The sequence below is a fragment of the Empidonax traillii genome, unplaced genomic scaffold (assembly GCF_003031625.1).
Source record: "Empidonax traillii isolate 1590-97213 ecotype Southwest subspecies unplaced genomic scaffold, ASM303162v1 scaffold738:size396264, whole genome shotgun sequence".
Taxonomy (NCBI): Eukaryota; Metazoa; Chordata; class Aves; order Passeriformes; family Tyrannidae; genus Empidonax; species Empidonax traillii.
The window spans coordinates 105,357-132,860 of NW_020955931.1; the positions used below are offsets into that span (position 1 = coordinate 105,357).

Here is a 27,504-nt window from a genome sequence, read left to right on the forward strand (position 1 = left end):
GCAGTGAAACATTGATTTCAGAAACTACTACCTAGAAAACACATTTTCCAATTAGCCTTGATGTTTGAATTACAAGTCAGGAGGCAAAGGGAGCTCTGAGCCCAGCTCAAGGCAGCTCTGATGCATTATTGATGCTGTTTTCAATATCAAACATGCCAGGAAGAAGGTGCATAATCTATTCTCCCAGAATCAAAACTATGAGGACCTTTCTGTTCTATTAAGGTGATGTGTCCAATGGGTGCCCCTTCGATATAACTCATTGGAAAAATAGGGGAAAAATCCAAAGGCAGGTGACGTTTTCCAGGGAATGACTCCTCTGCCCAGTGCTGTGGTGAGGAGTCCCAGGGAGCTGCTCTGTTCCCTGTAGGGAGTGGGCTTGTTGAGGGTGTCACCTGGAGCCAGAGCAGAGCCTGAGCAACCAGGGAGCAGCGGGTTTGTGTTCCCTGATAAACCACCTCCTCGCTGCACACACGTACCAGCACAGCGATGGTGGCTCGGAAGTGTTTTTGTGGCATGTTTTCCCCCCAGCATTTGGCAGAAATGTTGTTTTAAGGCTGGCATTTGTGCAGCAGTCTCAGATGGCTCTTCCACGTGGGGCATTCCCAGCAGACACGGCTGCTCTGGGCCACGGGGCCGGCACTGCTGGGAGTACAAACGGTGACTGTCGTGGTGCCCAACAGTGACACTTGTCCCACTGCACACACAGAAGGCCCTGGGTGGCACTAGAAGCTGTCTGACTCTGTCCAGTCCAATTCTGCATTGTTATCCCTGGGAATAACAACCCCGTGAGCTTTAAATGGACCGAAGACTCCAGACCACGTAAACCACAGAATCACAGAATGTCCTGAGTTCTCTGGGGAAATCTCATTAAGGCTTCAGCATTCCAGTCTGGAAGATGTTTCCAGCATTGGTTCTCCAGAGAAGCTGCAGCTGCCCCATCCCTGGAAGTGCCCAAAGGCAGGTTGGATGGGGCTTGGAGCAGCCTGGGCTAGTGGAAAGTGTCCCTGCCCGTGGCAGGGGGTGGGACTGGATGAGCTTTAAGTTCCCTTCCAACCCAAACCAGTCTGGGATTCTATGACCTTCTTGATAATATTTCCTTTATTCTTTAAAGGTTTTGGGGACCTGCTTGGAGCAAACAGGGCTGTACAAACCTTTCTTCTTTGAAATAAGCCAACCACTTCTACACTTTGTCTTTCAGCAGAGAAGAATCAGGTTTAGGCAGCTGCTTGACATGAACTGTACCAACTCATACAATCAGACCTTGGTAACATTTAAACAAAATTAAAAAGCTTAAAAACTGGAAGTGAGAGGACATGTGGTTCTACAAATCAACCTCAGACAGGATTCCCACCCAGTGAACTGTGCTCCACAGTATCAGTTCCTCGGTTTTATTCTCTGTAAGCAAGCAAGCAGAAATTCTCATAGCCCTTGTCTGTCAAAAGGAATCCTGATTGCAATTACTCTCACAAATCCCTGTACCATTCAAATTGCGATTTGTCTGCCATTCAAGTGGAAGCAGTTAAAGCTCGTAGTGCACTGCTCGTTTCCTCAGGTTGCGAGATAACCTGGCTTGCCACTGCCTCTGCCATTACAGGAGATCACTGAAGGAAAGAATTGTAAAGTGCACAAAGGGCCTCACTCTTCACAGCAGGTAGAGCCCCGTGCCTGTGGCTATAGGCTGCCCCATTTTTATATCAATAAAGAAAGAGGGTTTAAAGCTCCATTGTAGATCACTGGTGCGTTGTGTCTGCTTCCACGAAGCAGCAAGAATCTTTAAATGCAAAACACATCTGCTCCTGTTACAGGTTTTTCAGGCAATATCTTTAAAATTTAATTTATTTCTATTTCTTTGCCCAACCAAACATGTTTCTTTTTATAGACACTTCTAGGCTACAAAGTCAGGTATCAGCCTGAGAAGCAGCAGAACTGGGACTGTACCACTTTGATTTGGACAATTAATATCAGGAATATTTTTCTTGTTTTCTTACTTGTTTCTCCTAAATCTCAGCCTTCCCACTGTCCCTCTGACCCAGCAGGGTTAACTGCCTGTCCTATGTGATTTTTCCAGTTCTCAGCAGCTTTGCCCCATTCCCTCTTAAACTCCAGCCCCTCTCCCAGATGCTCTCAGCCTTCCCCCAGCTCTGTATCCCATTTATAGATCCCTGGAGCAGCGCCCTTCCTTGGCTCTTTTCTGCATTACAGATTCAGGATTTTGCTCTTAGAATTCAAATCAGAGTGTTGTTGCTGTTATTGTTCTGGTTTGGTACTGTTATTAAGTATTTGCTATTTCACTCTTATCATTGATTGTTATTTTCTCATTACAGCTGCCCTGACCTGTGAAGCCCCTTCACTCGTGCTCAGACAGGGAACAGTGCTGCTCCATTGTGGTTTTGACCATGAGTCATGAGGAATAAACCAAAGCACTGAAGGTCACCGTCCCGAGGAAATTGTTATCCACATTAACAAGATTAGTATAAAAAAGGTTGGAAATACTGTCCCAAATCTGAGCTGCTTTTTCTGTGGAGTTTTGTAATATAATGATCCTGTGATTCCGTGGTTTTATGGTTCTATGAAAATAGTTTTCCCAGGGGTTGCTGTCTCCAGGCCTTGACAGTGTCAGGGGATGGTGTGTGGACATCCCTCATGAGCATTCCAGATCCTTTGCACTGCGTGACTTCCAGTGCAGATGAAGGGATGAGACACTCCCTGACAGGAGGGTGTAGGGGTTGGGCTCTTCTCCCAGGTAACAAGTGACAGGACAAGAGGAAATCACATCAAGTTGCACCAGGGCAGGTTTAGGTTGGATATTGGGGAAAATTCCATCACCAGAAGGTTTGTCCAGCCTTGGCATAGCTGTCCAAGGCAGTGGTGGAGTCCCCATCCCTGGAGGGATTTAAAAGCCCTGTGGATGTGGCACTTGGGGACACAGGTTAGTGATGGCCTTGGCAGTGCTGGGGCAATGGTTGGACTCGATGTGCTCAGAAGGCTTTTCCAACCTGAACAAACCTGTGATTCCACACTCAATGCAGGGAAGAGCCCCTTCAGCTGGCTGCCCTGTCCCTCTTGCATGTAGAAGTGCCTCGTGTGTGTGGTGGTGTCCCATCCCTGCCCACCCCTCTCTGGGGGTGCTGTGTGACCGTGCTCTCCCTTTTCCAGGCACAGGAAGATGTAGTGTTCCAGCGGGAGGCGCAGGAGCCGGAGCGAGTGCTGGGCCGGGGGCTCCAGGCGGGATTTCTCTCCCTGCCACAGCCTCACCATGTCCAAGAGGGGCTCCAGCAGCCGGGCCAGGGGGGACAAGCCGGACGCCTTGGCCGCCCTGCAGGCTGCCAATGAGGAGCTCAGGGCCAAGCTCACTGACATCCAGATAGAGCTCCAGCAGGAAAAGAGTAAGGTGTGCAGCTTCCCTTTCCTTCCCCCGGCAATTTCAGTGGGGTTTGTTATTTCTGACCACATATATATATATATATGATATCAAAACAGAAGATCTGTTAATCGTTTTGATGTGAAACAGCGTTTGCAGTTTTAAGGCTGAGGACTCTCTTTCCCTTCTCTGTGTTCTCCCCCACCACTTCTGGTCACGACTTCTTTAGGGTTTATGTCGTGGTTTTAAACTGAAACACCATCTGATCCCTGTGTGCTCAGGTACAGTCAGTTATTTGCACTGAATATAACTCATTGCTTAGAAAGCATCTGGTAAAATGCAGCTGTTTGGGGTTTCACTGGAGATTTGTGTCTTCTCTGTGCACACGTGCTCTGTGCAGGTTGGGTCTGTGTGCCTGACAAGCCAAAATCCTGGCTTGGCATCTGATTTCTCATGTATTCCTTTGGTGATGTGGTGTGAGAGCTTCTGCAGACTAAAGTAAGGACTCAACCTTACTCGCAAAATACTGCCTGTTTCCTAAATGTGTATTTATCTCCCACATTAATCTGTTTGTAGCACCTGGTATACCCACATCAGCCCAGTTTGCGACCGTACACTTCCTCCACTGTTTGGATATGGGTGGTTGGGTCACCTGGGTTATCTCCTTCTTGCATAAATTTGTGCTAATCATTTATATTTTGTACCACATGCTTTCTAGAGCACTGGATTGGGTGAATTGAAGAGCCCGTAAGATTGCAAGGGATAATTTTTTAATTCTGAAGATAGAATAAGATGCTATAAAATCAGAGTTGGTACCTGGGCTTTCAGCCTCAGTATCAATAATTTCAAAAATGATAATGATACATTTTGGTTTCCTTTTTCTAAATATGCAGATATTTCTGTTTATGCTGGTTTCCAGTGAAAGGGCTTTGCTCTGAATCTGTAAACATAGACATAGAGCACTGAACTCTGACGTTGTAAAGTGACCTGTATAATTTTTAAGTAATATAATGATTTATACTAATCATTTTGTTGATTGACAATAGAGTCCCTTCTGATTTTCCTTGCAGGTCAGCAAGTTGGAAAGAGAGAAAAACCAGGAAGTGAAGCAGATCAAGGAGCACGAACAGCATAAAAGTACCGTGGTGGTCACAGAGCTCAAAGTCAAACTGCACGAGGACAAAATGAAGGAGCTCCAAGCTGTTCGAGAAACACTTCTGAGGCAGCACGAAGCTGAGCTGCTCAGAGTAATAAAAATCAAGGACAATGAAATCCAGAGACTGCAGACCCTGCTCAACGCCGTGCGGGATGGGGGTCCCGACAAGGTGAAAACGGTGCTGCTCTCGGAGGCCAAGGAGGAGGCCAAGAGGGGCTTCGAGGTGGAGAAAATCAAAATGCAGCAGGAAATTTCCGAGCTGAAGGGGGCTAAGAAACAAGTGGAGGAGGCTCTAACTATGGTCATCCAAGCTGACAAAATCAAAGCAGCGGAGATCAGGAGTGTGTATCACCTGCACCAGGAGGAAATCACCAGGATCAAGAGGGAGTGCGAGAGGGAGATTCGTAGACTGGTACGTGTTGCTCTTTGCATCTGTGGTTTAATTTACTTTATTGATAGTCAGGAAATGATCAGTGCTGGACTCGGCTGAGGGGATAAGGATAGGTGTTGAAAACTTGGAACTTGCTTCAAATCTGTTCTACATTTACTAGAAGAGATGTTGAACTGTTTTTTAAAACTATCAGGATGTTTTGTAAGGAACTTCTCTATCCGTGTCAGTGCCTGTTAATGTTGTTCACATTTCAGACATCAGGAGGAGCTCTCAGGTTCCTGACTGCTTAGGGGAATGCTACAAAAGAGTTATGTTTCTGGGTCTAGGCCTTTATTTCCTCACCAAGTGTTCCTTGGTCTCTCCCTTTCCCTGCCTTTTCTAGTTCCCATGAATATCCCATAATGAGCCCTACACAACCCCAAAATGCTCTTCTTCTGCATCTTTGAGTCCTACACACGCAGAAAGGCATTCAGGGGAAATTCCTCTCCATACCCACCTCGGTGGCTTTCCCCTGGACAGGGGCTGGTTCTCCTGCCTGACTCCACAGGTTCCTGATCCCAGCAGGTCCCTGGGATCCTCATGTGTTCCTGCTCCCCTGATTCTCACATACCCTTTGTGTGGGGCTGCTCATCCTGCACTCACCTGATCCAGCTTCTGAGCCTCAGGAGCAACAGCTCCAGTCTCAAAGGCAAGAGCTTCACTCTTGTGCTTTGGAGTGCTCCTCCAGCATGTTTGGAAACAGGCTGGGGAGATTTAAATGGATCGTGGTCCTTGGAAAAGGGGGGAACTTCTTAAAGGAGGGAGCTTCCTCACAGGGATCCTGTGCATGAGAGCCAGGCAGGCCACCAGCACCTCCTGGAGTTCAGGGTGGTTTATTCTCCACTGTTGTCTCAGACTCTTGCCTTGGGATTCCCATCTTGTGAGTGCACAGGGAGTGTATCCCTGAACTGCCTCTGCCTTTCCCAAGGACCTGGGAACACAGCCATGCTCCCATCATGTGTATTTTGGGTCTTGTCTCAGTATTTCTGTGATGTCACCATCGTTCTGTGTTTGCCATGCAGTGTCCTGGTGCAAACTCATCCATGTTTCTCCTAAGCCATTGATCCTTGGCTGTTATCCAAATCCTAAAAAACAATTAATAATGCCCAAATTTCTTGCAGCCTGGCCCCAAATCAAAGCCTGGCAGTGTGGCCTTGCTGCAGGGACCACCTGGCAGAACCTCCTACCCATCCCAGGGCTGGAATAGCATCACCTGTGTCCTGATGACCCAAAGGGCCTGGCAGGGACTGACACACCATTAGTAGAGTCTGTCCTACTTTTATTTAGCCACCTCTTCTCTCAGACTTTTAGGTTGTTAAGGTTTTTTCACAGATTATTTTATTTTTGTGAAGAGAGGATGTTAAAATAATTTATAACCAACTGATCTGTTGATGCTGTTCAAATATCCTGCAGAGTAAGTCCCTTTCTCTCTAACCATTCATCACTGGTGCATTGATTTCATACATCCCAGTGGAAGGGTGGTTAATGGACATCCTAAATAAACTTGCTGCATCACATGGAAAGTCCCCACTAATGGCCCTTAATGTAGAAGCTGTTAAATAAATATGGTCTTACTTATAAGGAATAGAGTGGTTTGATGGTATGTTTTCTAAATTGCCTTGGAAAATCAAACTTTCTTTTTAAATTCCTGCTGGAAAGAATGAGATTAGCTAAACTGCACTAATGAAATTGCCTGATGCCGTTGTTTCACCAAGTCCTGAGTGCTTCCTGGATGGCTTCAAGTACTCTCAGCTCCATTGACTCCACCAGAAATAATTTCGGTGGGGACTGGTGGCTCCTGGCACCTTGCAGGGAGGGCCCTGATGTTTGGGGGAAAGGCTGGTGCTGCCTCATGTGATAAAAGCTTCCTATGAAAATGAGACAATTCCCAAAACACTTCAACTATCACTGGAAACCAGCGCTTCCTTCCTTTTCAGAGAGGACCCAGCCATAAAGTGCAGTCCTTGAGCCTCACTGGGGTTGCAGTGAGGCAGAGACACACAGAGGAGCTGGAGATGAGCAGGTCCATCCATCCCACAGAGCCTTGGGATCACACCTGCATCCCATGGCACTGACAGGCAGCCAGCCTGAGCTGAGCTGCCCAAGGACTCAGCTCAAGGTTTAAAAGCTCTGTGGCTTGTGTACAGTGCATTATTTAGTTGTTTTAATTCAGGAGTTATTTTTTAGTTGAGTCAGAGTAGAAAAAGGCGAGTTGTACTCGTCTGGGTTTGCAATGGTGTGAAGCCCTTTAGCACAAGGTTGTTTTCGAAGTGATTGATGTCTGATAGGTTCAGTTCTTCATTTCCAAGTCATAGAATCACAGAATATTTAAGGCTGGAAAAGACCTCCAAGATCGCCAAGTCCAACCTGTGACCAGTCAAAAAGACCTTCTTGCTCTCTCCAACTTCCTGACAGGAGGGTGGAGCCAGGGGAGGGTCAGGCTCTGCTCCCAGGGAACAAGGGACAGGACGAGAGGAAACAGCCTCAAACTGTGCCAGAGATGGTTCAGGTCGGACATCAGGAGGAATTTCTTCCTCGAAAAGGTATTCAGACATTGGAAGGGGCTGCCCAGGGAAGTGGTGGAGTCTCCATCCCTGGAGGTGTCCAAGGAAGGTCTGGACGTGGCACTCAGTGCTCTGGTCTGGGTGACAAGGTTGGTCTCAATGGTCTGGGAGGGCTTTTCCAGCCCAAATGACTCTGTGATTCTGAGTATTTACCAAATAAAATCCCAGCTCTCCACTGTAGTTATTTTCAATTTCAGGGTGACTATTAGTTGTGGATCCAACAGCTTTGGACCAGTCCCATGCAGGAGGGCTGAGCACCTCTCAGCACTGTGGAATAATGTGTTCCTCCAGAACGTGTGTTCAGGCTGCTCTGGGCTCGTGTCTTGTGTTTGCACATATGGCTCGTGCTGTTTGTGTCTGCGCAGTCTCCCCAGAGACGTTCAACTAACCCAGTTCAGCTGTCCCTGGCTCAGAACCTCCAGCAGTGGTGCTGCAAGAGATGAAATTCCCTTGCAGATGGTAACGAGGAACGTGTGGAACGGCCTCCTTTCGAGAGAGAATTTCTAATTTTAGTAGACCGGTTTTAAATTTCAATTTGTGCATTTTTAAATCAGCCTAAAATACTACGTGGATGTATTTAATTACATTTGTTTGGTCAGGAACACTCCCTGAGTTAGTGTGTGCACAGCCAGGGGAGGCAACTTTCAGTCAGGAGGGTTCCCCGAGATCAACTGGCCTTGAAGTTTGCTTGATGGGAACCAGAATCCAATGTGGTGAAGAGCATCTAAATTTTAATTAGCTGTAGACTGGTCAGGAAGGAGAAGTTCTGCACAGCCATGGCCACTGCAGGCTCCTTCCTCCTGGCTCCTTTACCAGGGTACTGAGAAATCAGAAAAACAGAGTGAATTAGATTTATTAGTGGCTGGGTAGTGGTTATTTTCAATTTAGATGAACTGTAGCTGATGATGACTACAGAAAGCTTTAATAACCTGCTCCATTACCTCTCTAAGACCACTGGTCATTGAGACCCTCACTGGTTCCTCATGGCAGTGCCATCCCACAGCCAAAGAGAAGATTGAGGTTTTCTGCACCATTCTGAACCTCTGTGTTCTCAGACAGAGACCCTGAGCTCCCTGTCAGACAGTGGTAAATTAGTGAAAATGTCTGATTTAAAGGGTGGGATCAGATGAAAGTGTAGGAAGCTGACTTTTTAAATATTAATTTTATCAGTGATTGATTTAGTCTTTATCTTCTCCTTTTGATTCCCTCGTGTGGTGAGAAATCCCCATATTTGGTATTATAAAGGTGGCTCAGCACTCACCTACACTGAAAGGTGCACACAGCATTCAAGGGGAATCATTCCTTCTGCCAGCTGGGCGTTTTTTAGTCATTTGTGATTTGACCCTCATTTACAACAGTATTTTTTCCAACTAAACCCTGGACTGGAGGATTTTGTTGTGAACTAAAAGCCAGACAACATTACTCCTACATTTAACAAGGTCAATAAACCTCCTAGTTCTGAGTCATTCCTTTGGTGTCTCAGAGGCTAGGGTTTGAAAAGGATTTTTCTCTGTGGTCCTGCTCTCTTCTGAGCTGTAACTGTGGTGCTGTGCTACAGGACACCTGAAACAGGGCTTGGACTGGGGCTTCTCGGCCTCTGGAAGAACTTGGAAGCTGCTGGCACTGGACATGGGGTTTCTGCCTCCACAGGGTCTGCAACACCCCACACTTCATTCATGGCATTGACTGGTGGCACTGGATGGTTCCACTGGGAGGTTGGACCACAATGAGCTTTTGGGTCTCTCTAAACCCAAGCCAAGATTCTGAGTGAACCTGGCTGCTCCTGCTGCTGCTGGGTGCCAGGTCCCACCAGGACAACGAGGCAGTGGGATTTTTCTCTAGGGAGGGAAGGTGGACAAGCAGGGCATGTGTCCCCTGTGCCCCCTGTGTCTGAACCCCCTCTCTCAGGGGTGTCACCCCCAGGAGCCACCCCATCTCCTCTCACTCCTCATCACCCAGTGACAGGAGCCTGGCAGTCCCATCTGGGCACCAGGCTGGGGACAGGTCTCCTCACATGTCCCATCTGCCAGTTCTGACACCATATCCGCTGGGAAGTGTGTCTGTCATGGAGCAGCTCCGGCCGGACAGGGATTCCCCTCTGCGTGTGCCCCCTGCCTGGCGGGGCTGGCTTTGATCCCAGGCTCTGGGAGCTTCAAAGGCCATTTCTGACAGCGCCTGTCAGTTTGCAAAGGCCCCAGGAACATTGCAGGGAGAAATTCCCCAGCCAGGACCTACACACTGGGTTTGGATCAGGATGGAAATGATACATTTGAAAGAGTCACGGCCTGGAGCCATTGGAGGGTCGGGCTGTGCCGGGTGTGCACCGGGGAGCACAAGGAGGGAACAGCAGATTTCACCTTGCAGGGGCTGTATTTGTGTAATTGGCATCAGCTGTGCTCACGGCTGGGTATAAATTAGCATAGAGCATAAATATTCATCCCAGCCTCTGGAATAAAGTGGGAATATCCGCGGCGCGGGGTGTCTCGCAGGTGGTTGGATGCTCCCGCACGCTGACGCCCCTTCCCAAGCCCTTCCCAAGCCCTTCCCGAGCACCCAAGCCATCAGGCAGGGGTGGGAGCAGGGAGAGGAGCCCCAGAGTGTCCCCGGTTCAGCACCAGCGCAGAATGAGGCCGGGCTGGGCGCCCACCCCGGGCAACCGGCACCAATTCCAGTGAGTTCCGAGGGGTCTCTTGTCTGTACGTGTCCTTAATTTTATTAATTACTGGATACCGTTTTCCAGGGAGATGCTTCCTTCCATTTGTGCTGTTTCTACAACATTTGTGTTTAGTAACGGGCTGCAAACACCAAACTGTTGTGCATGTTTCACCTACAGGGAATTTAATGATATAAAGGAAAATGGGGAATGCTGATGTTTCCTTGTGGTTTATGATTTTGTTTAGGGTTTGCTTTTTTTTTTTTTTTTTTTTTTTTCCTGGAAAACAAACCATTAGTGAAATGCTGTGAAACGTTTTGTGTTTTCTCCAGATTCTTTGTTCCTCCCAATTTCATGTGTTGCCTTTGTTGTAAGGTGTCTTTGTTTTCGTATAAATAGGGATCAACTAGCCGATATTCTGCTTATTTTGCCAAATAATCATTTGATGGTGTGTTTCCTTGTCGTCTGTACATCTATTTAGATTTCTCCCTGATTAGGCATTTAGCAGAAGGACCTCGGGTGCTCAGGAGACATCTCTTTGTTTCATTCAAAGTTAGCAGGCACTGCCTTCATGGACATTGCTGAAAGCACCTTTAGTCTGTGGCACCCAAAATACATTTCATTTGCTCCATTTGACTCTCCTGATACCTGTGTGACCTGCCAGCACCTCCTTTTCTCTTGGCTGGGCCGTGTTGGTATCCATTGGAAACAAAGTCCTCGGAGTGACTGTTGATCCCCAGTGTAATTTTTTTTCCAGGTTTACAGACAAAGCAGAGATAAAAGTATGAACACAGTTCTCACAGGGCAAAATGTGCTTATTTCAAGCAGGCCAGGTATAAAAAGGGATCCTTGAAATTAAATGTCTGAAGTTTAAAAAACTGATGCTGAAAATCTTGTGTTTATGGTGTCTGAAACCAGCTCACAGACACCTGAGGGGATGGATGTGATTTCTTTCTTTCCAAATAATCAGTGTCTGTAACACATGTAGTGTGTGAGTGTAATTAATGCCTTACATCCATGTATAATGTACGTGTCTGTGATCCAGCCGGGAAGAGCTGCAGATCCTGCTGCAGTGGGTGCAGCAGCACAGGCACCCAAGGCAATTTGGGCTGGGATTAGGGATTTTCCATAATTAGGCAAGGCCCAACCACCCTTCACAAGGGCTGGATCCTGGCTGATCCCGTGGGACATGCACAGCCCCTCAGCACAGGCAAACAGGGAAGAAGAGAGTCAGAGGTCGCTGGACATTTGTCATTTAAGCACTTAATGATTTTGCACAATGTTTATTATCCATAAGGACAACCTCTCATAGGAAGGGAATTATTAAATTGCTCACATGAGAGACTTTTTGGGAAAAAGATTAAAAATTTACATTCTTCCTATATTTTGCAAATAAAAGATGTTCACTTTTTAATATTTTTCTTTAAAAGTTATGAATTCGAAATTTCCAAAGGCGATGCCCGAGAAAAATGCTGCAAAATCATTAGAATGTTTGAGTGAACCAATCAAATTGTGATGTGAATGTTAAGTTTTAATTTTTTTTAAGATATTCTGAAACGGTGATAAGAGCATGGGGTACTTCCGAATCAATTTAATGACAAAATCCCTGCCAATAAAGAGATTTCCCTCTGGGTGGTCCCAGGAGAAGGGGGATGTTCCTGAAGTGATTGAGCCTGATGTTCACTGTCCAGTGTCCATGTTCTGGCTCCCGGGAGCGGTGCTGTGTTTCCATGGGCAGGGGTTCTCCGGGATGCTGTTGCCGAGCCGCTGCTCCTGTGTGATTGTGTTCTGTTCTCCTTGTAGATGGAGGAGATTAAGTTTAAGGACAGAGCAGTCTTCGTGCTGGAGAGAGAGTTAGGGGTGCGAGCCGGGCATGCTCAGAGACTGCAGCTCCAAAAGGAGGCTTTAGATGAACAACTGTCCCAGCTCAAAGAGTCTGACCGGCATCTGAGCAGCCCCAAGCGGGAACTTCCTTATGCAAGTGGTGCAGGAGACGCTTCAGATCATTCGGGAAGCCCCGTAAGCACTTTCACGTGGTTTCACCTGAACAGCGACCAAAGGGCACCAAGTGACAGAATCTTGATGAGTGCTCCCTGGAGCAAGAGCTTTCCCATGGCCGTGCCGGGGGAGCCTGAGGCACCCGCTCCGTGCTCCTGCTTTATCCAAACCGTTGATCTCAAATCAAACCCTGCCATGGGAAGAGCCTTTGCTTTCTGTCGCTTTGTTTCCCGGTCGGTTTGGTTTGGTTGTGTCAGCAGGGGGAAATTTCTCTGTTCTTTCTCTCCTTCTTCTCACTGTACCATGCTCAGCCACCCGCCTTAGTTTGACAGTTTGACACGATTCTGCCAACAAACTATGCAAATGCATTTCTCACCAAGTGATGTATGTGTGCAGCTCTGGAACTGCGAGCACGGGGCTCGGGGAGCAGATGGACGAGGCCAGTTGCAGAGGGAATGGGGGAAGGCAGTCAGTGGTGAGAGCATGGAAACCCCACAGCCCCTCAGGATAACCCTGCCGAGCGCTCTCACTGTCAGTGGGCCACAAAGTGAATCAAAGACCTCCTAACCTACTCCTTCCTATTTATTTCCTGCAATATGCAGAACATTCAATTTTAGTCACCCTTCCACAATGCCTTTTTCAATGTAACTCTGGCCCCTTTCTGCTTTGGCCTTCCTTTGCTCAGACAAATCCCTCAAGTAACTGACCTCGTGCCTCTGACACGTGCAGGTCGTCCTCATTGCTGATCCTCATCAAGATTTCTTTTGCAAGAGCCTTGATTTTCTCAGTGCAAGTGTAAAATTTATACATGAGCAAACCTACCTATTTCATTCTTTGGCCCAAGCCTCTCCTGCACCTGTTGAATGAGGAACCCTAGACCTCCCAAAAAGTGCCACCCGCACTGTGGGCGCTAATTTGCCTCTTTGAGTTGTACTCAACTTCTGCCAAAGACCAGAACGAGTCCTAGAGAAGGGGAAAAGTCTGTTACGTTTGTCAATAGCTGTAACTTCTCTGAACGAGAACACATCTATCTATATCTCTATTCCTTTCTGATTTGATTTAAGCATTTTCACTCAAGTAAAGTGCTTTACAAGTGACCTTTTAGGACCCCATAAGGGTCACAGCTTTGTGGGAGAAGAGCTTTTGCAATGGCACAATTTCATGGATTTTCCCCATTTGTACTTCAGTAATTTTAATATCATCTTCTTATGGCCAAGACCTCAGTGAGCAATGTGTCTGAAGCTCTCAGTTCAACAGTGGCACCATTGGAACACGGCCTTCAGTTTGGATATTTGCTGTTTCCAAGTTTACCATTCGTGACTTTGCATATGCATATACATATACATACTTCTGCATTTGCATTCTTTGTTACATTTCCACTCCTGACTTTCCATTGGTCTCATCCCGCAGCTTTCCATGGTCACTGTGGGTTCCAGGGGTCACACTCTGCCCGATAATGTTTTGAAATGTTTGGATTTGGGATAAGAAAAAGTTTGAGCTTTGAAAACGTGCTCTGGCGTGTACACTTACGAACAGTTATTTGCAGTTGATCTTTGTTTTAGGAACAGCAGTTGGATGAAAAGGATGCCCGGCGCTTCCAACTGAAAATCGCGGAGCTCAGCGGCATCATCAGGAAGCTGGAGGACCGGAACGCGCTGCTGTCGGAGGAGAGGAACGAGCTGGTGAGGGCAGCAGGGATGGGGACTGGGGGATGTGCTGCCTTGCCCCAAAAATACCAGGGTATTTCCCCTGTGCTGTTTGGAAAGCCTGGCTGCCCCTCCTTATTAGCTCTCTGTTCGGTGCTGTGCCACGTCACACTCCTCTTGGCTTGTATGACAATGAATTTTGAAGGTGGCATTAGCTGGAATTATTTTTATTTCCTTTTAAAAATAAATGCATGCCCCATATGGGGCCCTTGTTGCACAGATTGAATATCTCACGAAGGAAGAATGATCTCTTCCTGTAGGAAAACAACAAGAGTTTTTGATCAGTTCTGCTTTTCATGAGGAGGAAACACTGCTAGTGTGATTGTTAAAGAAAATTATTAATATATTCACTGAAAAAGCTCCAGAGGTGTTAACTCTCTCTTTCTCTTCCAGTTAAAACGTCTCAGAGAAGCAGAAAGTCAGTATAAGCCCATTCTGGACAAGAACAAACGCCTTAGTAGGAAGAATGAGGAGTTGTCACATGCCTTACGTCGAATGGAAAATAAACTGAAATTTGTGACACAAGAAAACATCGCAATGGTGAGAGCCTGAGTGCTCCTGGGAGAACTGGGGGGGGCTGGAACTGATGGGGCTGAGGGGGTCAGGCATCATCCCAAACGTGCTGGTTCCATAGGAAACTGTCCCCACTCCAGCTCCTGCTCAGATGTGCTGTGCTGTGGAGTGGTTTGTGCCTTGGACATATTTCGTGTTACATAAACATGTAAAATGTAAAAAAACCCACAAATGTAGGATGTACTTTAGCCTTGAAAACAAATAGCTCTGAAGGAAAGGAATGGTGTCAGCTTTGCACATGTTTATCAGGCGACTGTTCCCTCAGGGGCTGCTCAGCCTCCACATGGGCACAGATCTCCCCATTTCATGCCCCATCCCTGGAAGTGTTCCACGCCAGGTTGGACAGGGCTTGGAGCAACCTGGTCTAGTGGAAGGTGTCCCTGCCCATGGCAGGGGGTAGGACTGGATTGTTTTTAAGGTCCCTTCCAATGCAAATCAGTTTAGGATTCTATGATTCAGCTTTGACTTTCCTGCCAGAATCACCTCATAATGCCTGGCAAATCTGCACTGGTGACTCTGCCCTTTTTTGCAATCAGAGGAGCAGGACCATCCAGCACATTTGCAGCCTGGATGTGAGACTCAGCAAAAGGGGAGCAGGAGAGCTGCCAGAACAGCCATTAGAGATATGCACCACTCACTGTACAGAGAAGGGTTAGACAAGTCCTTTGGCAAAGCCTCCTGATCATTTCCTCATCTGCCCTGTGGTTTTTGGTTTTAGAGGCAAAGAACTGGAGCAATAAGGAGACCAAGCTCCTTAAATGACCTTGACCACAGCCAGGAAGAAAGAGAAGTTGATTTCCTGAGACTACAAGTTATTGAGCAGCAAAACATCATTGATGAACTCTCCAAGGTAAGATGGAACAGTGCTGCTCTCGCAGGAAAGTGACCAAGGACAGGGCAGAGGAAGCCTAAGCAAGGGATGCTCAGGGTCCTGGGAGCCCACGGGCACAGTGGGCAGGCATTTCAGTGTTTAGTGGTAATAAAAGTAATCTGTGGTGTGGTGTTTGGAAAAACCCTTTCCATCTGCATTGCACTGGCAGGACAGGAGGTGTGCTGGTGGCCAGACCCAGCACCTGTGAGGGAAAGGGTCCAAGCTCCTTCAGCTGGAGACATCACTGGGTCTAAAGATTCCTGTGTACAGGGAATGGTCTGCAATGCTGGGTTAGAGGGTTTGCTTCTTTGTTAACACATTCTCAGTCTCTGGAAACAGAAAACACCAAAATACTAATACTCCTCCAGAAAATAACTTTTCTTTCCTTTCTTCTTAAGCCTGTCCACTTACTGATATTACTTCATTCTTTTTTCATCAGACCCTGGAGACTGCTGGCTATGTGAAGAGTGTCATGGTAAGAATGGGATTAACTTCATCCCCAAGTTTGAACACTTTAAATTGCTGTCTGTGGAAAAGGAGGCAGGGTATAATAATATTTGTTCTCCCTTCCATCTCTGTTCAGCAGTGAGCTGACACACTGTTTTCTCACTGTAGATGTTGTATCAGCAGTTGTTCACCAGAGAAAAACACGGTGATAGTGGAGAAGAAAGCTTTAATCCCACCACCTGCCCCAGTGGCCAACAGCCATGTCCAGGACAGCTCTGCCACATGGGAATTGCATTTTTTAACTCAGGTTACCTCTGGCTTTGTGTCACCCACACTGGCCTGTGCCCAGCCCCTGCCCTTGCCCGACTCATCCCTGTTATGACCAGCAGGGACTTTGTGGAGTTAAGCACTAATAGGTATTGATGGGATGTCCTGTTCCCCACTGCCAAGCAATGAGTGTTCAATTGTCCTCTGCCACTGCTGCTGACAGTGGGATTTGCCATCAGGCTCATGGCAGTGTCCCATAATGTCATCACATCCTTCTGCCAGGTGGTTAAAATGAAACATTTAAGGGCTTTCCCTTAGGAACTTCCTCTCTGCAATCCTGGGCTTTGCCTGGATTTGCAGTCCAGAACAGAGACTTTTTTCCCAGTACTGTAAAAAATCAACCCGACTCCACAAAGAGGAAGGAATTCTTCCCTGTGAGGGTGGGGAGGCCCTGGCACAGGTTGCCCAGAGAGGCTGTGGCTGCCCCATCCCTGGAAGTGTCCAGTGCCAGGTTGAACAGGGCTTGGAGCAACCTGGGATAGTGGAAGGTATCCCTGCTAATGGCAGGGGGTGGAAGAAGGTGATACTTGAGTCCCTTCCAACCCAAACCAGTCTGGGATTGATGATTCCATGATTTTCTCTGATTGGAAAAAATTGTTGCAAGCACTAAGTACTCAAACCTTTTCCCAGGGGCACTGGGAACCTGCAGGTCCTTAGGGAAGGAGCTGAGCCTGAAAGTGCTGAGTTCAGACAGCCCCTGAATTCTCTGCAGTGGGGCTGTTACGTGTGTGCACCTTCCAGAGGCACCAACAGCCACCAGAGCCAAGGGCAGGACCAGTCTCTGCTTCTCTTTCTGGGCAGAGGGAGCAGAGCCCGGGCCTGGGCTGGAGTGCTACAGTCACCCATGGAGCAGCCCAAGGTGACACCCAAACTCTCAGTGCATTGTGTGGCTTATAATCAGCTTTATTTTAGCTCGATTTTCATGGACATAAAAAGCAATGTCTACTTGTATGTGCAAACCTGAAAGATGTTGGAGTGAACTAACCCATACCTGGTGACAGAGTCCAGCAGTGACATTCCTGTTCCTTGCTTGCCCAGTGGCTCCCAGTACTGATGTGGTTAATTTGAAAAGCAGCTCTCTGCAAACAGCTAACACATGTCTCTGGTTCTTGCAGGAACGTGATAAGCTGTTAAGGTTCAGGAAGCAGAGGAAAAAAATGACAAGAATTCCTAAGGTAAAATGAAAAAGCTTGTATAGTGACATGCTGATGGGCAGCGCTGGTTCTGGGGTGCCCCAGGTACCTCGGGGCCACACGGGGGAATGTTCTTTTGAAGGGTATGCAAATGGGTCCTAAGCCTAAATTTGGGTGATGTAGTTCAAGGACAATCACAGACCATTTTGGGATATTTATGAAAAACCTAGGAGGGTCAGGGGACCCCTTTGCATTGCACATTCTGAGCCTTTCCATGCTCTGCGCTTACCCTGTGGGACTTTGGTGGGATGTGGTTGTCTTAGAAGGAGAGAGATTTTATGAATTAACACATCTCAAAATGATCTTCTAATGGCACTGCCTGAAAACATGTGTATGTTGTAAATAATTCATGGTGATGTTTAGTAACATGCAAAAATTGCCCATTCTGGGAAGCCGTGGTTGGAGCTCAGGGAAAAGGGAATGTTAGTTAATGAGAACTTGGCAGGGTGTTAATGTAAACATTAACACTGTAATGGCACAGAAAGGTTTAATGCCAGAGACTGTGAGCACTCTGTGATCTACAGACGAAAAATTAGGGTGGAGCTGGAGCTAATGAATCTATAAATAACTAATTGAGGTCGATGGGAGATAATTCCTGTCATCCTGCACATGCCAGGCAGGCCTTCCAGCGAGGGACACGTTCTGTCTCTCTCTGAAAGCTGGGTGGGGCTTTGACCAAGGGCCTGGAGCACCAGGACACAGGGAATGGCTTCCCAATGCCAGAGGGCAGGGTTAGATGGGATATTAGAAAGGAATTCTTGGCTGTGAGGGTGGTAAGGCCCTGGCACAGGTTGCCCAGAGAAGCTGTGGCTGCCCCATCCCTGGAAGTGTCCAAGGCCAGGTTGGATGGGGCTTGGAGCAACCTGAGCTAGTGGAAGGTGTCCCTGCACATGGCAGGTGGTTGGAACTAAATGATCTTTGGCTTTCAAGCATTTACAGTAAATCTTTCTTTACCACCACTCCATTCTTTGAAACAAAAAGCAGCTTTGAATGGAAAACTGGATTTCTTCGAACCATAAACAAATTGCTGTAGTGATTAAATTCACATTTTCAAGTAGAATACTTGTTGAAAATCTTAAGTTTTCATGTGACAGTTGTGGTGATGACAGGGGGGACATCATGGTGATGACAATGGATTAAAAGGCATTTCAGTGCACAGGTCCCACCTTATGCTGAGGTGAACACTCAATGAAAAGGGTGCTTGGCCTTAGAGAAATTGGGAGGAAGATACATTTAAAAAGTCAAGGGCTGTGAGTTCACACACTGTGATACCTAATGACAAATATGGCAGTTCAATGATTTAAATCATTTTAGCTGTTGTCACTGGCATGGGGTCAAAACACTTCTGTGTATTCATGTGTAAAAAGCTGCACCAGTTCCCAAAGAGCAGCAGAGTGAGAATCCCCAAGAGCCTGGCACTGAGGTTCCTCCCAGGTGCCCGTGTTCAGGTCCCACAGAGGCACAGTTTATCCAGGTGTCCAGGGCCAGCACTGTCCCCAGCTCAGGGGCTGACAGGGCCCTTGGCTTGGCCACATTCCCTGACCTTTGTCTCTGCCAGAAGCCGGTTGTGGAGACGTTTTACGGCTACGACGAAGAAGCTTCCCTGGAGTCAGATGGTTCCTCCATCTCCTACCAAACTGACCGGACAGACCAAACCCCCTGCACTCCTGAGGATGACTTGGAAGAGGTACTCATCAAAAATCGGTGTTATCTTGTTTTGTAAACTCACTGGTAATTTTTAACGGAATTCCTGATCTGTTCTATCACCCCTCTCTCACCTCAGACCAAAAAATTAACCATTTATATTAACTTTGATCCTGTGCTTGTTGGTTGGTATCTCTGGAACTCAGGTCTTCAGTAATTTCACAACTTGTAGCCAGGCTGGAAATATTATGTCATAAGAATATTAAATTTACAGCAGGTTTATAGGTCAGAGGTCTAAAAAGGCTGAGAAGTCAGACAACCCTTGGGAGGTCTGTTCACTCTGAGCTTGGCTGCATATTTGGGCATGTGTAGTTTGGGTCAGATCCTTCTATTTGCCATTCTGACCTCGGCCCAGAGCAGTGAGGTTTATGTTTGGGGAAGGAGCAGGAAGCATTCCCCTAAAGCTCCAGGCTCCAGGGAAAGGCTGGTTCCTCAATAGGTTATAGAGGTTGGGCTCTTCTGGAGCTCTGAGTGCAGAGTACACAAAGCTAATACAAATCAAAGGGATTGTTATTCCTGGTATTTTAGAGGGCTTCCCTACAAATGTATTCCTGGCTGCGTGTGTCAGATCACTGGACCATTACACGGTTCTGGGTTTAACAAGAATCTTGTAACAGACAGAAAATTGCCACTGATGAGGTGCAGCCTTTTCACGGTGCACTGGCTGCAGGTTCTCTGCTGCCCATTCTCCTGAGCCGTGGGCTGTAATTAGATCTGTCAGAGGCAACTTGGACAACCCCTGCCTCCATCATAAGAGATCTCTGATGGTTGCCAGGTGTGTGCTGTACTGCAGGAATCTGAATGCATTTGTAGGATGTATGAGCCTGTTTGGTTTTCCTTCCTTTATGTTTTCCCCTGTTCAGCTGGTGGGGAGTTGGTGCCTGCACCCAGCAATGTAATTCCATTTCATGTTGAGTGAAATATTCCGGTCAGCCTGACATGAAAGCGTTCCATGCTGGAGATTGTAAGGAGGGTGAAGAAGATGAAGGGCTCCTTTCATGTTGCTGTCACCGCTCCTACAAGTATTAGCTCTGGATTCGTGTTTTAATAATTGAGTGAGGCTGTCAGGCTTGGCTTCCTCCCCACGTTGGAAACCTTTTATTGTTTCAAGACAGTTGTATTTTCACCTTTAACGTGATGGTTTTCCCTGTTACAGTAAGAAAGGGTGATGCATCATTAGTGTGTTATATGGATGGCAAGTTTTTATCCTTTCAAGGCAGGGGGCTATCTTTTTATTTCTACATTGCATTTTCTGGAAGTGTTTAGGGCAGAGAAGATAAGTAGTCTGAGGGCACATAAACGAGACCCTTAGTGCTGTGCTTCCCAAATCGCATTTCAAAAGCGATCATGTTGGCTCTTTGAAGAGAAAACAAAGCTAATCCACTCTGTGTTTTGGTTGCAGGGCATGGCCAAGGAGGAGACAGAGCTGCGGTTCCGGCAGCTGACCATGGAGTACCAGGCCCTGCAACGAGCCTATGCCCTGCTGCAGGAGCAGGTCGGAGGGACCCTGGATGCAGAACGAGAAGTTAAGGTCTACATGGCTTATATTANGGGGGGGGGGGGGGGGTCCAACTGTACCTGCTCAGGTTGTTCTCGAGCACACCTGCGGCAGCCGGGCTGGGACTCAGCCTGGGGGGCTTGGCTGGGGGTCTGTGGGGTGTCTGACCCTCCCCAGGAAGGGTTTGCTGAGGATCCACCATTGCTGCAGCTGAGTCTTTTCACCTCTGATCAGTCTGAGGGAAATCCAGAGAGAATTTTTTTATGGGAAATCCTTGAAATTAAGCTCTTTTCCTATTAAGAAGTAGGACAGATAGCCTTAAATGTATAATGCGTGGTGTATAATTCCCTCTGGGATCTGAGAGATTACATGATTCCTCATAAAATGTTTAGAAGGCTTATAGCTGAGATTTTTTTCTCTTAATTAAATTGCAAAGTGCCCTGTGCTGCTCTGCCTGCCCATGTGCTTAGGCAGCCCCTGAGGCTCCTGACAGCTGGGCTAAAGTATGGCATTTGTTATGGGTTTGTTGTGTGTTACAAGGGGTTAGAAAGGAATTCTTGGCTGTGAGGGTGGTGAGGCCCTGGCACAGGTTGCCCAGAGAAGCTGTGGCTGCCCCTGGATCCCTGGAAGTGTCCAAGGCCAGGTTGGGCAGGGCTTGGAGCAACCTGGGCTAGTGGAAGGTGTCCCTGCCCATGGCAGGGAGTTGGAACCGAACAGCTGAAGTTTAACAGGAGAAAGGCACCTGCAGAGCCTTAATTTGGTCCTGCATCTGTTGTGTGAAGGTGTTATCCAGGAACACTTGCAGTAGATCAAGGTGAAATGCATGAAAATTGACACTCCCAGACACATTCTCAGAACTGATGTGTGCTCTGAGGTGTTAGGGGTTGCACTTTGAAAGATAATCATAGTGAACCAAGACATGCCCAGCTGGAAAAGTGACTACAATTTTTTTTTCCATAGTGAGCAAAAAGAGAGGTTAGTGTAGGTCATGCAAACAAGATAATTTTCGGTGTAAATAACAGGATAAATTGCAGAGAAATGGTTTGAAGACAGAAAGTGTTCTGTAAAACTCTTTAATGAATAAGGCAGCTGATAATAACTGCATTTATTCTCCAAACATGTGTAGGAAGGTGGTGTCAGTTTAAGCAAGCAGGAAGATACGAGTATACTAAACAATGACACACAGTACAGGAAGACCCTAAATGGGTACTAAACAGAAAAGGCAGTAAATCATAGATAAGGTGCTAAAGGCACAACAATCAATGGAATTTGCTGTTCTCCAATGTTAAATATGTGGGGTCTGCCCTGAGCTTTTTAACTTGCCCCGAATTTAAGAGAACCAGGTATGCCCAGAATTGTGCCATAATAATTTTCATTTGTTTTCATAGAGATGTGGCTTTCTACACTTGATGTTCCAGAGCAGGGGGGTTGCTAGCTGCAGCCTGCCACGACCAACTGTGAGGAGCCACTTCTGCTTCACTGTTTTGTTAATCTGGACTTTAATCTCAAAATCATTCTCCCACCTCACAGACTTTATTTGATTCCCGGCTGATGCTGTGTGCTCAAGTTCATTCTGCCAAAGAACTTTAAAAATCACTTGTTAAAAGTGTTTGGTGTTTTGAGTGTTTTCTGTACCTGCTTTAGCTTTGGTCTTTTGGAGAAATTTGGAATTATTTTTATTTTTGGTGTATTTTTTATTGATTCATTGGGGTTTTTTCCTTTCTCCCTTGTATCCCACAGACACGTGAGCAGCTCCAAGCAGAAATCCACCGGTCCCAGGCTCAGATAGAAGACCTGGAGAAGGCCCTGGCTGAGCAGGGACAGGTAATGCCACAAACGACTCCAGCCCTTGTCCCACCTCCCTGCTGGGGAACCAGAAATGTTCCCAGGTTGCTTTCAGCTTGTGTAGTACTTTCCCAGACAAAACCCAACCAACCAACCAAACAAACAAAACAAAAAGAAAAAATAACATAAAATTGCTTTGAGAACTTTAAAATAATATTAAATCATTTCATAGCTGCCTTTCCAGCTTAACCTTCTGTTGTTGTTGCCCTTGCTGATAAACAGTGTTTTGGGCTTTGTGGGTTTTATATATCCCTCAGACTAAGAGATTAATTTCCAAATAAGGTTTATTTTGCCTGATCTTTAGAAATATGTCATCTCTATTTAGCAAAATAGAAATTTAGTAGTCGACACATAGCTGGATATATCCCTTTTAATGCAAATTTTTGATCTGAAAAAGTTTTTTAATCACTGGAATGTTTGCATTCTATTTGCATACTACAGACTCAGTTAAAATAAGATGGACGAGTTTAGATTAGGAAGTTATCTTAGGAAACAATGAAATTACAGTTTCGTATGCAGTATTACTCTTATGTGAGATTTAGTGAAATGCTTGCTGCTGTGTTGGTGCTAAACATTGCCAGCTTCACCTTCTGTGTCGGTCCTTTCCTTCCCAAGGACATGAAGTGGATCGAGGAGAAGCAAGCACTCTACAGAAGAAATCAGGAACTGGTAGAAAAGGTGTTCAATGCTTCTATTTCTATTTTCCCGATAATATTTGCGGCTGGAGAGATGCAGACAGGGCAATATTTTAATATGTACTGCACAGCTCTGTAGAAATAATTCACGTGTAACACAAGATCCTTATAAACCTCGGGAAAAAAGTGGGTTTCCAGCATTCCCCGTTGGCCCACATGTGTCTGGTGCAAGACCATGTGAGGACGGTGGCTCTGGGGGAAAACCCTGTGCCCCCCCGTGGCTGGGGTTGTGTGTCCCTGCTCATGGTGATCCTGGGGTGGGCTGGGACCCCCAGTGCCCCCAGCCCTGTCCCAGCAGGGTCAGTGCACAGCGGATCAGCAGTGACTCTGCTGACAGTGCTAAGGACGAGTCGCTTCGTTTCTTTTGCAGATCAAGCAGATGGAAGCCGAGGAAGCTCGTCTGAAACACGACGTCCAGGACGTGAAGGACCAAAACGAGCTTCTGGAGTTCAGGATCTTGGAGCTGGAAGTGAGCACCTGTGGCAGCCACGGCCCTGCCCTGGGCTTTGCGAGCCAGGGACGGAGGCACCGCGGGTTTGGGAACGGGGGGGTCTGGAGAGGGACACACTGCACCGAGTGAGGCCACAGGGCTTGGTACAAAGTGCTTATGAAAGGGGAAAACCCCAAGCAACCAGGGATCAACACTAATATTCACCATCAGTTGTTCTGGCTGTGTTACTGCTTAAGTGGTTTTAAGATCCAGAAAGTTGGCCCATGCTGTAGATGTACATTCTACTATTCTCCTTCTGTCCTTCTGAAAAGACAAAGAGGTAAAATCAGAATGGATCAACCCTGGGGAGAAAAAATAAAAAGGAACTTTTCTCCATTGCCAAAAATGATTCAAGTGTTTCACCTCTCGCTAAACCTGCACAGGAGGAATCAGGTGGCCACTGTAGTTATTCCCCTGAGCCTTCTGTTTTCTGCATCCCTACCTGTACAGACAGAACCTGTGAGCTCTTGGAAGATGGTTCTGAAATTCTCCAAGGAGACATTAACAAAGCAGCCACTTACAAACAAAATTTCAAAGCTATCTATATTGTGTATATATTATGGTATAGTTTTGATGCAATCTGTTGTTGCCCAGAGAAGCTGTGGCTGCCCCATCCCTGGAAGTGTCCAAGGCCAGGTTGGACAGGACTTGGAGCAACCTGGTCGAGTGGAAGGTGTCCCTGCCCACAGCACGGGGTGGGATGGGATGGGCTTTAAGGTCCCTTCCAACCCAAACGCTTCCATGACTCTGTGATGTGACTGACACACCAGAGGGTGTAACCAAGGAATCATTGTCCTTTCAGGAGAGGGAGAGACGGTCCCCTGCCATCAACTTCCTGCACGGCCCGTTCACAGAGGGGAAGAGCCCCCTCCAGGTGTACTGCGAGGCAGAAGGTGTAACAGTAAGGGATTCTCCTTTCCTATCCTCCTCTCCCTAAACAAAATCAGACACTCTGTGCTGACTCCTGGTTCTCCATTTCTCTCTTGTCAGGACATAGTAGTAGCAGAGCTGATGAAAAAATTGGACATTTTAGGGGATAACGCCGTAAGTGTATGTTCCTTTAATAAATTGTGCATGCTTTGGGGAATACTTGTCCTCGTGTCAAGTGAGCAAGGCCGCCTGAGCTTGGTGCTGCACAGCCTGTCCTGCTCTGGTTTGGGCTGCGAGTGAAGCATTTTCTGGCTTTTTAAGGTTTTGTTCACAGCCTGCTGAAGTGCCACACAGGGGCTCAATGTCAGCATTTTGTTCTTAATGTTTCTGTTATTTGGATAATAATGTTGGTGTTCAGTGTTTTCTGGCCACTGGTCACATGGTTTCTTGATTTGCTTGCTCTGCATTTCCTTTGCTTCTTGCATTTCAGCAGCTGCATGGTTTAATTTTGTTTAATGACCTATAAACCCTTGATAGTAACCAGGATATTAAACAAAAGGTAAGCAAATAATAAGAAATTTGCAAGTGTTTTCCTTCAGCAAGTGGCAGTGACTAATCACACGAACGGTGATGTGCATGGGAGATCCGTGTGTCCTTGTGTATCTCCTGCTGTGCACTCCTCTCTCAGCAGAGCCCCTGGGGCTGTGAGGGGCCAAGGAAACCAGAGCCCTCTCCAGCCCAGGGTCTCAGAGAGCCCTCATCCACTCTGGGGTCCTCCTGAGGGACCCCACCACCTGCACTGGGGCTGCAGAAAGATCTCCACCATTCTCACAGCTCTGCATCTGGGCTGCCCCAGCTCTCCCTGTGCCTCTGGACAGGTTGGATACCAGGGAAATGCCATTTCTAGGACTGCAGGGCAACCTGGAAGTAACAGAACTATAAGTACCTGAGGGTGGTGAGGCCCTGGCACAGGTTGCCCAGAGAAGCTGTGGCTGCCCCATCCCTGGAAGTGTCCAAGGCCAGGTTGGACAGGGCTTGGAGCAACCTGGGCTAGAGGGAGGTGTCCCTGCCCATGGCAGGGGAATTGGAATGAGATGAGTTTTAAGGTCCTTTCCAACTCAAACCAGTCTGGGATTCTACAGTTCTATCCCTGCTGGACAGCACTGTCACTGTCCCCAGGCTGTGCCTTGAACTGAAGCTCCTGACAGCCACCCTGATCACCACTTTCCCCCTGCCCCACGAGCTGATGCTGCTCTGGGTCTGGACACAAGTGAAACTCAGACGAGGGGATTCCCTTCTCCTACTGTGTCTGTGTCAAACTGAAGCTTGGGATGAATTGCAAACCCCAGTTTCACTGCTTTGATTTTACTGAAAAAGCAAAAGAAGATGGATGGAATAGCCAACATCTCCACAAATGCTTCCCAAAATCACGGCTTGGCTGGCAAAGTGAGGATTGTGCATGGGATGGGCACTGTGTCTCTTCTCTCAGTGGCACTTTGTGCTGAGCTTGATCTTGTCCTGTGTAGCTGTGTGTTTACTCCCTTTTGGGTAAAAATAGATCCAGTGTCACCTTTTTTATTTGGTAAATATGAGAATTTTAGAAGAATTAACTCTATTTACGATAAGGATTCTGTATGAATATTGCATTACAATACTAATTTTCTCTGCCTTGGTTTATTGTTTCTTGAACATATTTAATTTCAGATTTTTTTTTTTTAATACAGCAGTGGCCTAAGTAGTGGGTTAATAACGAGACGCTGGGATTTGTTGTAATTGTATTTTGTTTTGATGCAGAATCTGACCAACGAAGAGCAAGTGGTCATCATACAAGCAAGGACTGTCCTCACGTTGGCTGAAAAGGTAATAACCAGGGCATCACTCCTCAGTACACGTGTGCCTCTCAGAATACACACTGGTGATGTAGATGATGGCTCTGTCACCAAACGCCACCATGCTTTATGTGGAATTACACTATTTTTGTCAAAGTAAAGGTAACGTTTTGGCCATGCAGACAGACATTGCTTAATTTAAAATGGTACTGAACTAACAAAGCAATGTCAGAAGGTAATGGCCAGGCTTTGAAATACACCTTTTTGCCATCACCAATATATAGAAAAGAAAAATATTATTATATAGTTAGTATTGCTTTTATTTGAATACTTGCTGTGTGCTGGCACACCCTGAGTCCCAGGGAAGCTGGGCTCACAGGGTGTACCCTGCTCAGGCTTGGCTTTGCTCTCTCTCTGTGCAGTGGCTCCAGCAGATCGAGGTGACGGAGTCGGCGCTGCAGCAGAAAATGCTGGACCTGGAAAACGAGAAGGTACCGGGAAAGGAGGAGCAGGGGAGGGGCTGGAGGACTCCTAGTGGGGTGTGGTGGTCACTGACAGCCCCTTCCTTGGTCCCTAGGAGCTGTTCAGCAAGCAAAAGGGCTACCTGGACGATGAGCTGGACTTCAGGAAGCAGTCCCTGGACCAGGCTCACAAGGTGAGGGACATCAGTCTTGACTGAGTTATTACACCTCGATTAACTCACCTGGTGTGGTGTATGTGGTCTGTTCCCTGTGGACACTCTGCTCATGGAGTGTGACAGGCTGAGTGTTAGCCAGATCCTCTACAACCTTAGCTGACAGTGAGTTCCTCATGAACAGAATTCCCTGGGTTTGGGTGGCCCTCACAGGTTTAGGAAATACAAGTTTTAATTTACCAGAGGTTTTAGTAAAGGACTGGAAAGGAAATAATGTTTTCAGTAACTTAACTTTTCTTTCCAAAATAGATATTTTAACCTAGACATTTCCCTGGATCTTGGATTACAGCCTCTGTAACCAAGGCAGCTGAAGGGATTCTAGGATTTTGTAAATTCGAAATGAAACTTCTCTTACATCAGGTTCATCATTAGCTGATCCCAAGGCATTTCACTCACCCCTTCAGTCACCAGCTGTCTTGTTTCCTTCAGTGAGGGAAAAGTTTAATATATATTCACAAAAGACAGAAATGCATAAATGGTCATCTCTGTTCACTTTTTCAGTTCTGTGTAAACCTTGAGCACAGTTACACTTTCTGAGGAGCAACGAGTATTTAGGGCTGGTTTTGGATCCTGTTATCTATTCACATCTCAAACCATTTG

General features: G+C 46.9%; 1 protein-coding gene across 17 annotated transcripts in view; it reads left to right on the forward strand.

Annotated features, from left to right (window-relative positions):
* The window catches only part of JAKMIP3 (Janus kinase and microtubule interacting protein 3), a 69,048-nt gene that overhangs the window by 23,355 nt on the left and 18,189 nt on the right, over positions 1–27,504 (forward strand). For 7 of the 17 annotated variants that reach the window (XM_027900541.1, XM_027900549.1, XM_027900555.1 and 4 more), the window contains 19 exons: positions 2,325–2,482; positions 3,157–3,391; positions 4,432–4,929; positions 11,968–12,183; positions 13,725–13,844; positions 14,262–14,408; positions 15,160–15,291; positions 15,752–15,787; positions 17,202–17,261; positions 18,838–18,966; positions 20,386–20,514; positions 22,222–22,305; positions 22,942–23,004; positions 23,392–23,490; positions 24,314–24,412; positions 24,502–24,561; positions 26,176–26,241; positions 26,633–26,701; positions 26,788–26,865. In XM_027900541.1, coding sequence (XP_027756342.1) covers positions 3,257–3,391; positions 4,432–4,929; positions 11,968–12,183; positions 13,725–13,844; positions 14,262–14,408; positions 15,160–15,291; positions 15,752–15,787; positions 17,202–17,261; positions 18,838–18,966; positions 20,386–20,514; positions 22,222–22,305; positions 22,942–23,004; positions 23,392–23,490; positions 24,314–24,412; positions 24,502–24,561; positions 26,176–26,241; positions 26,633–26,701; positions 26,788–26,865 — 2,220 coding nt within the window. In that variant the 5' untranslated portion in view covers positions 2,325–2,482; positions 3,157–3,256. The remainder of the gene's footprint in view (positions 1–2,324; positions 2,483–3,156; positions 3,392–4,431; positions 4,930–11,967; positions 12,184–13,724; positions 13,845–14,261; positions 14,409–15,159; positions 15,292–15,751; positions 15,788–17,201; positions 17,262–18,837; positions 18,967–20,385; positions 20,515–22,221; positions 22,306–22,941; positions 23,005–23,391; positions 23,491–24,313; positions 24,413–24,501; positions 24,562–26,175; positions 26,242–26,632; positions 26,702–26,787; positions 26,866–27,504) is intronic. The other 10 variants (XM_027900547.1, XM_027900551.1, XM_027900556.1 and 7 more) reach the window with 7 other exon arrangements.